Source organism: Perna viridis, chromosome 5 (assembly GCF_037379345.1).
Source record: "Perna viridis isolate PV_CMFRI_1.1 ecotype Kerala chromosome 5, ASM3737934v1, whole genome shotgun sequence".
In the NCBI taxonomy this organism is placed as follows: domain Eukaryota; kingdom Metazoa; phylum Mollusca; class Bivalvia; order Mytilida; family Mytilidae; genus Perna; species Perna viridis.
Window position 1 is genome coordinate 50,029,070 of NC_142449.1, and position 12,948 is coordinate 50,042,017.

The window sequence follows — 12,948 nt, forward strand, 5'->3', positions numbered from 1 at the left end:
CGTTCTCTTGACTCTGGTTTTGCATTTCTCACAAAAGTAGCTGTCGATTTTCTTATTTTTGTGCATGTTATCTTCTTTTCTACTGGGCCCATTTTCCAAATGCGCTGTATTGATTGGTTCACTTGAGAACTTGACATGGGAACCATTTCCCCATCGTCCTTTGGAAACGAGGTGAATAGAGATCTCTCCATATGCCGTGGGAATTGTCCAACAGTCTTTGAAATCATGATGAAGTTCTTAAGTATATTATAAACATCCGGGTTTAAAACTATGATTGCTGGACCAGTTGAAGCCGCAGTCTTATGGTCAGCTACCTGAAATAATTTTAAGGCTAGGTAAGTATAATTACTTATGTGATCAGCTACCTTTGTAAAACATACAATGTAAGTTTAATAATAATCAATTGTCTAATCCTTAAACTTGCTATTGCTATTCATTCTGACAAGAAAGAATATTTGATAATTCACATCAAAATACGAGTCGTTTTTGCAAAAGCAAGTTTAAGGATTATACAATCGATTATTATTGATAAGGGATTGACATATCTTACTTAATCGATGACCTCTGTACTGGATTTGGCTTCATTTTTCGAACATTTTTTTGGATTCGGATACTTCTCTTATAATACTTTTGGTTTTCTACCTGCCAATGGTTTTGGTTTAAATGCTGCTGACGAGAGGTTACTCCTGGAAATATGCATATATAGCATATCAAAATTTATGATATGTTTACAACAATGGTAAAACTAGTATTTTAATGATTTAACCCTCAAATTATATGTCATACTAGCATATTCCTGTGTAGTCTATTTTTGTCTAAACATTCTTAATTGAAAATCTTAATCTTACACAATGACTTACTGCAATTGAAAACCATCCGTCATCAGATCTGTGTGCCTCTTCAAAAGCTCTCTCTGTAATAGATCTGATTGCTGCTGGGCGTTGTGCATTCATCAGAATAAGTCTAAGTAGACCGTAATCTCTCACGTCGTAGAAATCCTCAGGAACTATATTGTTTGTGGGTGGCTTCATCGCCTTTTCTAACAATCTTCTAGCTGCATTACAGTTGAAAAAAGTTGCTATGTCCCTGGGCATGATCAAAGTTCCTATAAAAAAACAAATGTAAAACAGAAAAATGTGGGAAAAAATGCGGTAATTTAATACACATCACCGGTAAATGGATACTAAAGCGCGGTAAATTGTAACTTAGTATCCATTTACCGTCATATGTATGAACTTACCACAAAAGGTGATATCTTACACATGAGCGGTGATAAGTTACTTAAAAGCGGTGAATGACAACTAAATAGCCGTTTACCGTTTTAATGTGTCAAATCACCGCTTGCGGTAATTTGTTACATTTAAGCGGTAATCAAGTACTAAAAGACGGTACATGATAACTTAGTATCCATTCACCGTTTCATCTGTCACATAATCTTTTCGGTAATTGACTACAAATAAACGGTAATTCAATACTAAAAGGCGGTGAATGGCGACTAAGTATCTACTTACCGCCGTTATATATTGGTCTCTATGTGGTGTTCTGCTTTTCTTGTAGTATTTTGTTAGGATAACGATGAAGTGGGTTATCAAGTTTGAAACTATCAAGTAACATTATGAATGTGACGTTTCAGGTAAGTTGTACCCTAGCGTAAGCGTATAGTATTGTGTATGCATTTCTGTTCATTTCTGTTAATTGTTTAAATGAGCCTTTTCTTTTATAAATTATCATCTATCAACACCTTTTTTTAAAAAATTCTGCACAAGTTGATATAAATAATTAATTTTGAACTTACGTAACTCCTGTGCAGCAACTTCTGATCTTCTTTTATTAGACTGTTTTCCCATTGAACGTCTAAGAGTCTTTATGTATTCAAGTAATCTTCTTGCTCTTTCAAATTCTTCAAATTTCAGTCTGTTTGTATCCATTAAGAACTCTACCAGTCTTATGAAAGACCCCAAGTAAGAAACTACCGTGTTTGGCGCATCCTTTCTGTCAAACGAATTCGATACCCATTCATTTAGCGCCCTTCTGTCTAGTAGTCCCTCAACCTTGAGGTTATCAGTCATGTACTTCCAAATCTTAAATGATTGATAAGAATGTTGCTTTGCAGTCTTTTCCGTTGAGAGGTAAGGCACTCCTTTCAACCAGTATTGGAATGTTAGTTGCAATGAATCTTCTTTTGTTGACACTTGTACATTATCATGAATATCATCGTCCGCTAAAGCTTCTGCCTCCCGGGTAGACGATTGTACAGTTTCATCAGTGTCATTGTTTGTACTTATATGTTCAGCTTCATATATTATGTAATCATTCTTATCGTCATGTACATCTTCTGTGTCTGTAACATCTAAGTCAGAATTTTCTTCTTCTAGCGCAGTGTGCTTCCCACCGGCATCAAAATCAATCACATCCTTTAAGATGCATATAATGTCTTTTGCTCTGAAAATATCTAAGTCAATGATCTGTTCATCCTTAATTAGAAATTGAAGGAATTGACTGTACGACTCAAGGAAATACTTTCTCCATCTTGATGGTTTATTATCATCAAACGTCTTCTCAACCCATGCGAATAGATTCTCTTGTTTCAAAAGTCCCTCTATTGTCTTATCAATATCCATTGCTTTCCAAATATGAAAAGCTTCTGCCCCTTTTTGCGTTGCCTCTCGTTGTGACATATTTTGTTTGAGGTGTTTGACAAATTTTCGAATTGTTGCGTTGTTGTAAAAAATCTGACCTGGCATCGGATGATGTCTGACTTCTTGTTTCTCTTCAATTCTTTGTGTTGGGGCGCACTGGGCAATGTCAGATTCTTCTTCGTCTGATATTACAAAAACATCCACCTTCTCTTTAATTTTGTTCAGTTTTGTCTGATATGAACGTTCTTCATCCTCTGAACTGTAACTTTCATCTTTCATCTCTTGTTTAGTTACTTTTAGTTTACCGGTAGTAGTCTTGATATCTGCATACATGACAGGTACGGCTTTTGTCATTAAGGTTTTAACTGCTTTTCTACTAGTAATGGAGTGTGTTCGTTCCAAATGTTCTCTTAGTTTGCTTACTGTTTCTCCGCACAGGTCACATATATGTCCTTCTTTCATCTGTTGTGTTGGAGCGAACTGGTCAATGTCAGATTCTTCGTCGTCTGATGTTACAACATTATCCACCTTCTCTTTCTTAATGGTGTTCAGTTTTGTCTGATGCGAATGTTCTTCTTCGTCTGAAGTCTCACTTTCATCTTTCCCGCAAGTTTTATTAGCCAGATGCTTGTCTTTTGCTGGACATATATGTCCTACTTTCATCTGTTGTGTTGGAGCGAACTGGTCAATGTCAGATTCTTCGTCGTCTGATGTTACAACATTATCCACCTTCTTTTTCTTAATGGTGTTCAGTTTTGTCTGATGCGAATGTTCTTCTTCGTCTGAAGTCTCACTTTCATCTTTCCCGCAAGTTTTATTAGCCAGATGCTTGTCTTTTGCTGGAGATATATGTCCTACTTTCATCTGTTGTGTTGGAGCGAACTGGTCAATGTCAGATTCTTCGTCGTCTGATATTACAACAACATTGTCCACCTTCTCTTTCTTAATGGTGTTCAGTTTTGTCTGATGCGATTGTTCTTTTTCGTCTGAACTCTCACTTTCATCTTTCTTCTGTTTTTTGGTTACTGTTTGTTTATGTGTAGTAAATTTTCCGTCTTCATACACGACAGGTGCTGCTCTTTTCATCAAGGCTTTAACTGTTTTTTTATTGCTTATAGCGTGAGTCCGCTCCAAATGGTCTCTCAGTCTGGAAACTGTTTTCCCGCAAGTTTTATTAGCCAGATGCTTGTCTTTTGCTGGACATTTATATGTTATATATCCTTTTTTGCCAACTACCCTATTCTTTGGTTTGTTGCAAGTCATTGAGTGGCTGTTCTTCATATGTCTCCATATGTTTTTCTGTGGTTTTCCACATTGTGAGCATTTTACTGGTTTCCTATGTCTCAATGCCTCTTTTTTATCATTGTTCTTTTGAGGTTTTTTGGTATTGTTTGTCATCTTACTCTTCTTCGGTTTGAATGATTCGCTTTTTTTAGCAAACATAGCTACGACCAGCTTAGCTCTCTTTTTTGGAGGAGTCGGTGGAAACAAATCAGCCGATTCATCTGAAGATATCTGGAATGGATAAAGAAGAATATTGTATTTATCAGGTAAGTATTGTATTTATCAAGTGAGTATTGTAATTTTTAAGGTAAGTATTGTAATTATCAGGTAAGTATTAGTTCAACGACAACATGTATACAAGGTTAAGAGTGTCTACAGGCAACCACATTAAACCAAATCTACATTAACCCAACGCGCACATACATTTATATCTATAATTCTTGAAGTAACCATATACCGCTTTATAGTTATCATTTACCGTTTTATAGTTGCTATTTACCGTGGGTTTGTTACTAAACACCGCAGCGGTAAATGGCAACATATTTACGGTGATTCGATACAATAAAACGGTAAACGGATACCTTGTAATCAATCACCGTTGTAATGTAGCTAGTTACCCTGCGGTAAATACGTACAAAAGTGCGGTAATTGGATACAAAAGACGGTATTTGAATACAAAGTATCCGTGCAACGTTGCGGTAATTAATAACATTTTGACGGTAAGAGAATACAAAATGGCGGTAATATGATACATTTTTGCGGTGACTGGATACAAAACGTATGGGTTTACTGCTTTTTAGTTGGTAAAAATCAAATATTTGTATGTATATCTTAGTTATTTCTACAGAGCTCGAGTTGACCTCCAGATTGTCACTCATTTTTATCGGGCCATTTTTTTGCGTACTTTACCTATAACTTGACGTTTTACTATTTTACATCATTGAAGATCTTTCTGTCACCTAAGTATGTTCTGTATGCTTTTTATTTTATATTTGATGTGGTTGTGCTTTTTGCATTTTCCCATATATTGATAGTTTTTGTTCAGTCGGAATATGGAGAATTGATTAATTAGACATAATTGTGAAACAAACAAATAACTGTACTTACATCTACCTCATCTTTTCTAGACCTTAATTTTCTCTTTATTCCTTTCTTCTTATTTTCTTCCATCTTCACTCTGGGTTATATCGTAAAATATTTCTGAAGCTAGACATATAGCGGGAGGTTGATGGTTTTAATCTGAAACATATGTAATACCTTCTTTTCAGAATAGGCATTTATGTACATAAAAACACAATAAGAGTAGTTCACGTTGTCTTACTTTATGTAAATAGAACGTCTAAATTGTAGTACAATGCTAATATTTGTCGGGTAATTGTGATATTCGGTTTTAATGTTTTAAAACAAACTACAAAAAACTTACATTTATTTCTATAGATGAACTTAATTCTTAGCTGATCGAAAACTAAAATAAATTAAAGTATAACTTAACGAAAATAAATCCCTGATCCCGGCAATAAAAAACTAAATTATGAAAATCATTATTAGAAAATAGAATAACGTAATGTAAACCTCCATGTCTAAACTCCTGATTAACTAACTTGTGATTATAACAAAACATAAGTACATGTACAAACTCATCATAAATTCCAAAAACAAGAGTACCGTAAGCAAAACTCATTATAGCATAACTAAAGGGAAAAATTATAAAGTAATCTTTCGGTCTTTTTATCTGAAAAATAATAAAACAAACTGGACGTTTTCTTAGTTCCTATCATAGTAAAATAATTCTAAAAACAACTTACATTTGGCTGTTTTCAGAATTTGACACTCCCTCAGCCTTTTCCTTATGGAAAATTTTGGAGAAAAAATATGGAACATGGAAGATGGTTCATATAAATTATGTCTAAAACACTTAAGTATGCGTCCAAGGAATACAACAGTAAGTAGTATTTGTTTAGTAAGTGATAAGTTTTATTTGGAAAATTATACAAAAGACAATAATCTGTAAGAAGGTTTAAAGCAGCTTGACTACTAACAGATATTAAAACTAAAGGGAAATTCTGAGGCATTTTGATTCTGAAGGAAAGAAAACATTTATAACAATTTGTAATAGGTAAAAAGGTAATTTTCGTCTCTACAAAACTGCAACAATATGTTAAAATCAGACAAATCAAAGACACAAATAAAATTCAAAACACAGAAAAAATTTTCACATTGAATGTTTGACTCGTTACAAAAAAGAAGAGCACTCAAAAACGATTCAGGGTTGTGAAAACAAAAGAAGCCAAAAGGCTGAGGGTCCATGAGTCTTTAATCTGAAATTCAAATAAAATCTCTATTTTTGGGTTGAAAAAGAAAAAGTTTAATTTAAAATTTGAATTTCCCTCTTCATACAAGGAACCAATAAAAATTGGCGACATATTTTTGTACAAAGTGACGATTTGTATACGTCATTTCACATACAATGCATATTAATTAGCGAGGTTTTAACTATTTTAATTAATTTTCCTGGTCTTGTATATTTTTTCTTGCTTAATATCAATATTGGAAAAAATAAAGTAATATTGTAAGAATATTTCCCAATTTTTTTTGTTTAAATCGACCAAGAAATAAAAAAGTTAGCTAAAAAATAAGGGACTGACCTTTTTCGTCTGTAACTTTCAAAGTCCACCAGCAGAATGACCAAATATGGCAATACAATACCTAAAGTACCCTTTGGATAATATGGCAAGTTGTAGAATTAAACTTTAAAAGGTGTACCAGCAACTTTTTTCGTTGATGGTTGAAACATTGTGTCCATGTCTATTAATATGACTGTCTGAATCCCTTGTAATACAAAAATACTTTTACTTTGTCCAATTACTCCAAAATGTTGAAGCCAAAACTTTTGCGGTAAATGGCAACATGACTTATTGCGCATGCGCAAATATGAGATTTATACAATTGTCCATAACGTAGCTAATTTTCAACCTTTTTTTTTGTCTGAAACTACAAACATTTTTATGTATATAACATAAGGGGTACCCCATGCCACTACCTGGGGCACACATCCCAGTTGTTATGTGGGCAGAGCGCCCTAGCCCCCGGCTAGGGTTCTGAGAACTAGTTAATTTTATACAATTGTTCATAATGAAGCTAATTTTCAATTTTTTTTTATTCTGAAAGATGATACGAACTCTTAAAGCTTTACAGATAAGAGGAAAACTACTGTCTCCGTAAGTTTTAGCCGTAAAATGTTTCAAAGTTAAGACATATTCACCTCGGTAAATTGTATGTATTTTCGGCAATTTTTTCAATTAGGGTGCTTGTCTATAGAATGACCCATCTTCACTATAAGAACAGTGTATTCAAATCTAAAATTTGCTTTCGATAGCAAATGTATCTATCTTTGAAGTCATATAAAGTTTTATGCCATTTAGTAAGAAAAAACAACTTAAAAAACATAACCAATCAATTTGATTAATTTGATTTATCGACTGCGAAAAAAACTCAAAAAAACAAAAAAAATGAAATGGGTACCCATGGGCTTTCACTCATCATTTCACTATATGTGGCTCTTTTTCTTATCTGAAGCCCATTTCGTCTGTCGGAAGCATGGATCTCGAGACTTCTATATATGTGCAGACGGAAATATGAAAATTGTACGACTACTTCAACTTGGCGCAACAGTTAATTTTTTTGTATTTTGAAAATAACGGTAATTTTATACCATTGAAAATGGTATGTTTTTCTATGAGTCTACACTTTAAAATGACTGTAATTGATTTGAGATGATAGAGTATGTAATTATGTATAAAATGTCCAAACATCATGCACATAGCTTTTATAGTTCAAAAGATATGGCTATTAAAAGGTTTTCGTAGAATATGTAAGCTTTCTAAACATTTTAAAACGATGAAAGGCGACTGTGAAAAAATGACACAACCGATCGGCGCCAAATTTGGTACGTCGTCTACTGATGTCCTTGCCCTGGTGCATGCCAATTTTCAGGCTAAAATATCAACAAACTAAAAATTAAGATACTTTTTGGCAATTCACACCAATCTTATATCGTCTAAAAACCTAGTAGGCATGCCCCGGTAGGGCACTTGTCCTGAGAAGTCGATTTTTGGTGGGGGCAGCCCCAATTTTTCGTGGGGGGTTAGGCGGCGGTTAGGGGTCAATAAAAAGAGGTTTTTGCTAGAACTTATTGGTTGAAGAAAAATTTTTTAACCCTCAATGGGAAGGCCAAATGGTTAGAGATAGAGTTTGCTCTATTTGAACTATAGGAAGATAGAAACAGCTGGATACCTCATTTTTGGGGCAAATAGACCCCTTTTGGACTTAAATATGCACCCCTAACCGCAGCCTAACCCCCCACAAAAAGTCCTAACCCCAGGGCATGTAGCCATTTACCGCGTCATATTCACCGCTGACAATATTATGTGCTAATTAGGGTTAGGGTTAGGGTTAGGGTTAGGGTTAGGGTTAGGGTTAGGGTTAGGGTTAGGGTTAGGGTTAGGGTTAGGGTTAGGGTTAGGGTTAGGGTTAGGGTTAGGGTTAGGGTTAGGGTTAGGGTTAGGGTTAGGGTTAGGGTTAGGGTTAGGGTTAGGGTTAGGGTTAGGGTTAGGGTTAGGGTTAGGGTTAGGGTTAGGGTTAGGGTTAGGGTTAGGGTTAGGGTTAGGGTTAGGGTTAGGGTTAGGGTTAGGGTTAGGGTTAGGGTTAGGGTTAGGGTTAGGGTTAGGGTTAGGGTTAGGGTTAGGGTTAGGGTTAGGGTTAGGGTTAGGGTTAGGGTTAGGGTTAGGGTTAGGGTTAGGGTTAGGGTTAGGGTTAGGGTTAGGGTTAGGGTTAGGGTTAGGGTTAGGGTTAGGGTTAGGGTTAGGGTTAGGGTTAGGGTTAGGGTTAGGGTTAGGGTTAGGGTTAGGGTTAGGGTTAGGGTTAGGGTTAGGGTTAGGGTTAGGGTTAGGGTTAGGGTTAGGGTTAGGGTTAGGGTTAGGGTTAGGGTTAGGGTTAGGGTTAGGGTTAGGGTTAGGGTTAGGGTTAGGGTTAGGGTTAGGGTTAGGGTTAGGGTTAGGGTTAGGGTTAGGGTTAGGGTTAGGGTTAGGGTTAGGGTTAGGGTTAGGGTTAGGGTTAGGGTTAGGGTTAGGGTTAGGGTTAGGGTTAGGGTTAGGGTTAGGGTTAGGGTTAGGGTTAGGGTTAGGGTTAGGGTTAGGGTTAGGGTTAGGGTTAGGGTTAGGGTTAGGGTTAGGGTTAGGGTTAGGGTTAGGGTTAGGGTTAGGGTTAGGGTTAGGGTTAGGGTTAGGGTTAGGGTTAGGGTTAGGGTTAGGGTTAGGGTTAGGGTTAGGGTTAGGGTTAGGGTTAGGGTTAGGGTTAGGGTTAGGGTTAGGGTTAGGGTTAGGGTTAGGGTTAGGGTTAGGGTTAGGGTTAGGGTTAGGGTTAGGGTTAGGGTTAGGGTTAGGGTTAGGGTTAGGGTTAGGGTTAGGGTTAGGGTTAGGGTTAGGGTTAGGGTTAGGGTTAGGGTTAGGGTTAGGGTTAGGGTTAGGGTTAGGGTTAGGGTTAGGGTTAGGGTTAGGGTTAGGGTTAGGGTTAGGGTTAGGGTTAGGGTTAGGGTTAGGGTTAGGGTTAGGGTTAGGGTTAGGGTTAGGGTTAGGGTTAGGGTTAGGGTTAGGGTTAGGGTTAGGGTTAGGGTTAGGGTTAGGGTTAGGGTTAGGGTTAGGGTTAGGGTTAGGGTTAGGGTTAGGGTTAGGGTTAGGGTTAGGGTTAGGGTTAGGGTTAGGGTTAGGGTTAGGGTTAGGGTTAGGGTTAGGGTTAGGGTTAGGGTTAGGGTTAGGGTTAGGGTTAGGGTTAGGGTTAGGGTTAGGGTTAGGGTTAGGGTTAGGGTTAGGGTTAGGGTTAGGGTTAGGGTTAGGGTTAGGGTTAGGGTTAGGGTTAGGGTTAGGGTTAGGGTTAGGGTTAGGGTTAGGGTTAGGGTTAGGGTTAGGGTTAGGGTTAGGGTTAGGGTTAGGGTTAGGGTTAGGGTTAGGGTTAGGGTTAGGGTTAGGGTTAGGGTTAGGGTTAGGGTTAGGGTTAGGGTTAGGGTTAGGGTTAGGGTTAGGGTTAGGGTTAGGGTTAGGGTTAGGGTTAGGGTTAGGGTTAGGGTTAGGGTTAGGGTTAGGGTTAGGGTTAGGGTTAGGGTTAGGGTTAGGGTTAGGGTTAGGGTTAGGGTTAGGGTTAGGGTTAGGGTTAGGGTTAGGGTTAGGGTTAGGGTTAGGGTTAGGGTTAGGGTTAGGGTTAGGGTTAGGGTTAGGGTTAGGGTTAGGGTTAGGGTTAGGGTTAGGGTTAGGGTTAGGGTTAGGGTTAGGGTTAGGGTTAGGGTTAGGGTTAGGGTTAGGGTTAGGGTTAGGGTTAGGGTTAGGGTTAGGGTTAGGGTTAGGGTTAGGGTTAGGGTTAGGGTTAGGGTTAGGGTTAGGGTTAGGGTTAGGGTTAGGGTTAGGGTTAGGGTTAGGGTTAGGGTTAGGGTTAGGGTTAGGGTTAGGGTTAGGGTTAGGGTTAGGGTTAGGGTTAGGGTTAGGGTTAGGGTTAGGGTTAGGGTTAGGGTTAGGGTTAGGGTTAGGGTTAGGGTTAGGGTTAGGGTTAGGGTTAGGGTTAGGGTTAGGGTTAGGGTTAGGGTTAGGGTTAGGGTTAGGGTTAGGGTTAGGGTTAGGGTTAGGGTTAGGGTTAGGGTTAGGGTTAGGGTTAGGGTTAGGGTTAGGGTTAGGGTTAGGGTTAGGGTTAGGGTTAGGGTTAGGGTTAGGGTTAGGGTTAGGGTTAGGGTTAGGGTTAGGGTTAGGGTTAGGGTTAGGGTTAGGGTTAGGGTTAGGGTTAGGGTTAGGGTTAGGGTTAGGGTTAGGGTTAGGGTTAGGGTTAGGGTTAGGGTTAGGGTTAGGGTTAGGGTTAGGGTTAGGGTTAGGGTTAGGGTTAGGGTTAGGGTTAGGGTTAGGGTTAGGGTTAGGGTTAGGGTTAGGGTTAGGGTTAGGGTTAGGGTTAGGGTTAGGGTTAGGGTTAGGGTTAGGGTTAGGGTTAGGGTTAGGGTTAGGGTTAGGGTTAGGGTTAGGGTTAGGGTTAGGGTTAGGGTTAGGGTTAGGGTTAGGGTTAGGGTTAGGGTTAGGGTTAGGGTTAGGGTTAGGGTTAGGGTTAGGGTTAGGGTTAGGGTTAGGGTTAGGGTTAGGGTTAGGGTTAGGGTTAGGGTTAGGGTTAGGGTTAGGGTTAGGGTTAGGGTTAGGGTTAGGGTTAGGGTTAGGGTTAGGGTTAGGGTTAGGGTTAGGGTTAGGGTTAGGGTTAGGGTTAGGGTTAGGGTTAGGGTTAGGGTTAGGGTTAGGGTTAGGGTTAGGGTTAGGGTTAGGGTTAGGGTTAGGGTTAGGGTTAGGGTTAGGGTTAGGGTTAGGGTTAGGGTTAGGGTTAGGGTTAGGGTTAGGGTTAGGGTTAGGGTTAGGGTTAGGGTTAGGGTTAGGGTTAGGGTTAGGGTTAGGGTTAGGGTTAGGGTTAGGGTTAGGGTTAGGGTTAGGGTTAGGGTTAGGGTTAGGGTTAGGGTTAGGGTTAGGGTTAGGGTTAGGGTTAGGGTTAGGGTTAGGGTTAGGGTTAGGGTTAGGGTTAGGGTTAGGGTTAGGGTTAGGGTTAGGGTTAGGGTTAGGGTTAGGGTTAGGGTTAGGGTTAGGGTTAGGGTTAGGGTTAGGGTTAGGGTTAGGGTTAGGGTTAGGGTTAGGGTTAGGGTTAGGGTTAGGGTTAGGGTTAGGGTTAGGGTTAGGGTTAGGGTTAGGGTTAGGGTTAGGGTTAGGGTTAGGGTTAGGGTTAGGGTTAGGGTTAGGGTTAGGGTTAGGGTTAGGGTTAGGGTTAGGGTTAGGGTTAGGGTTAGGGTTAGGGTTAGGGTTAGGGTTAGGGTTAGGGTTAGGGTTAGGGTTAGGGTTAGGGTTAGGGTTAGGGTTAGGGTTAGGGTTAGGGTTAGGGTTAGGGTTAGGGTTAGGGTTAGGGTTAGGGTTAGGGTTAGGGTTAGGGTTAGGGTTAGGGTTAGGGTTAGGGTTAGGGTTAGGGTTAGGGTTAGGGTTAGGGTTAGGGTTAGGGTTAGGGTTAGGGTTAGGGTTAGGGTTAGGGTTAGGGTTAGGGTTAGGGTTAGGGTTAGGGTTAGGGTTAGGGTTAGGGTTAGGGTTAGGGTTAGGGTTAGGGTTAGGGTTAGGGTTAGGGTTAGGGTTAGGGTTAGGGTTAGGGTTAGGGTTAGGGTTAGGGTTAGGGTTAGGGTTAGGGTTAGGGTTAGGGTTAGGGTTAGGGTTAGGGTTAGGGTTAGGGTTAGGGTTAGGGTTAGGGTTAGGGTTAGGGTTAGGGTTAGGGTTAGGGTTAGGGTTAGGGTTAGGGTTAGGGTTAGGGTTAGGGTTAGGGTTAGGGTTAGGGTTAGGGTTAGGGTTAGGGTTAGGGTTAGGGTTAGGGTTAGGGTTAGGGTTAGGGTTAGGGTTAGGGTTAGGGTTAGGGTTAGGGTTAGGGTTAGGGTTAGGGTTAGGGTTAGGGTTAGGGTTAGGGTTAGGGTTAGGGTTAGGGTTAGGGTTAGGGTTAGGGTTAGGGTTAGGGTTAGGGTTAGGGTTAGGGTTAGGGTTAGGGTTAGGGTTAGGGTTAGGGTTAGGGTTAGGGTTAGGGTTAGGGTTAGGGTTAGGGTTAGGGTTAGGGTTAGGGTTAGGGTTAGGGTTAGGGTTAGGGTTAGGGTTAGGGTTAGGGTTAGGGTTAGGGTTAGGGTTAGGGTTAGGGTTAGGGTTAGGGTTAGGGTTAGGGTTAGGGTTAGGGTTAGGGTTAGGGTTAGGGTTAGGGTTAGGGTTAGGGTTAGGGTTAGGGTTAGGGTTAGGGTTAGGGTTAGGGTTAGGGTTAGGGTTAGGGTTAGGGTTAGGGTTAGGGTTAGGGTTAGGGTTAGGGTTAGGGTTAGGGTTAGGGTTAGGGTTAGGGTTAGGGTTAGGGTTAGGGTTAGGGTTAGGGTTAGGGTTAGGGTTAGGGTTAGGGTTAGGGTTAGGGTTAGGGTTAGGGTTAGGGTTAGGGTTAGGGTTAGGGT

General features: G+C 39.8%; 1 protein-coding gene across 1 annotated transcript in view; it reads right to left on the reverse strand.

Annotated features, from left to right (window-relative positions):
* Positions 1-1,247, reverse strand: part of LOC148618104 (uncharacterized) — a 2,232-nt gene extending 985 nt beyond the window's left edge. Inside the window, exons 1-2 of the mRNA XM_088581693.1 lie at positions 861-1,247; positions 1-314 (exon numbers count right to left, since the gene is read on the reverse strand). The exon at positions 1-314 is cut by the window's left edge and continues 985 nt beyond it. Of these exons, the coding sequence (XP_088437819.1) occupies positions 1-314; positions 861-1,094 (548 nt within the window). The 5' untranslated portion in view covers positions 1,095-1,247. The remainder of the gene's footprint in view (positions 315-860) is intronic.
* Positions 1,248-12,948: the final 11,701 nt, after the last annotated feature.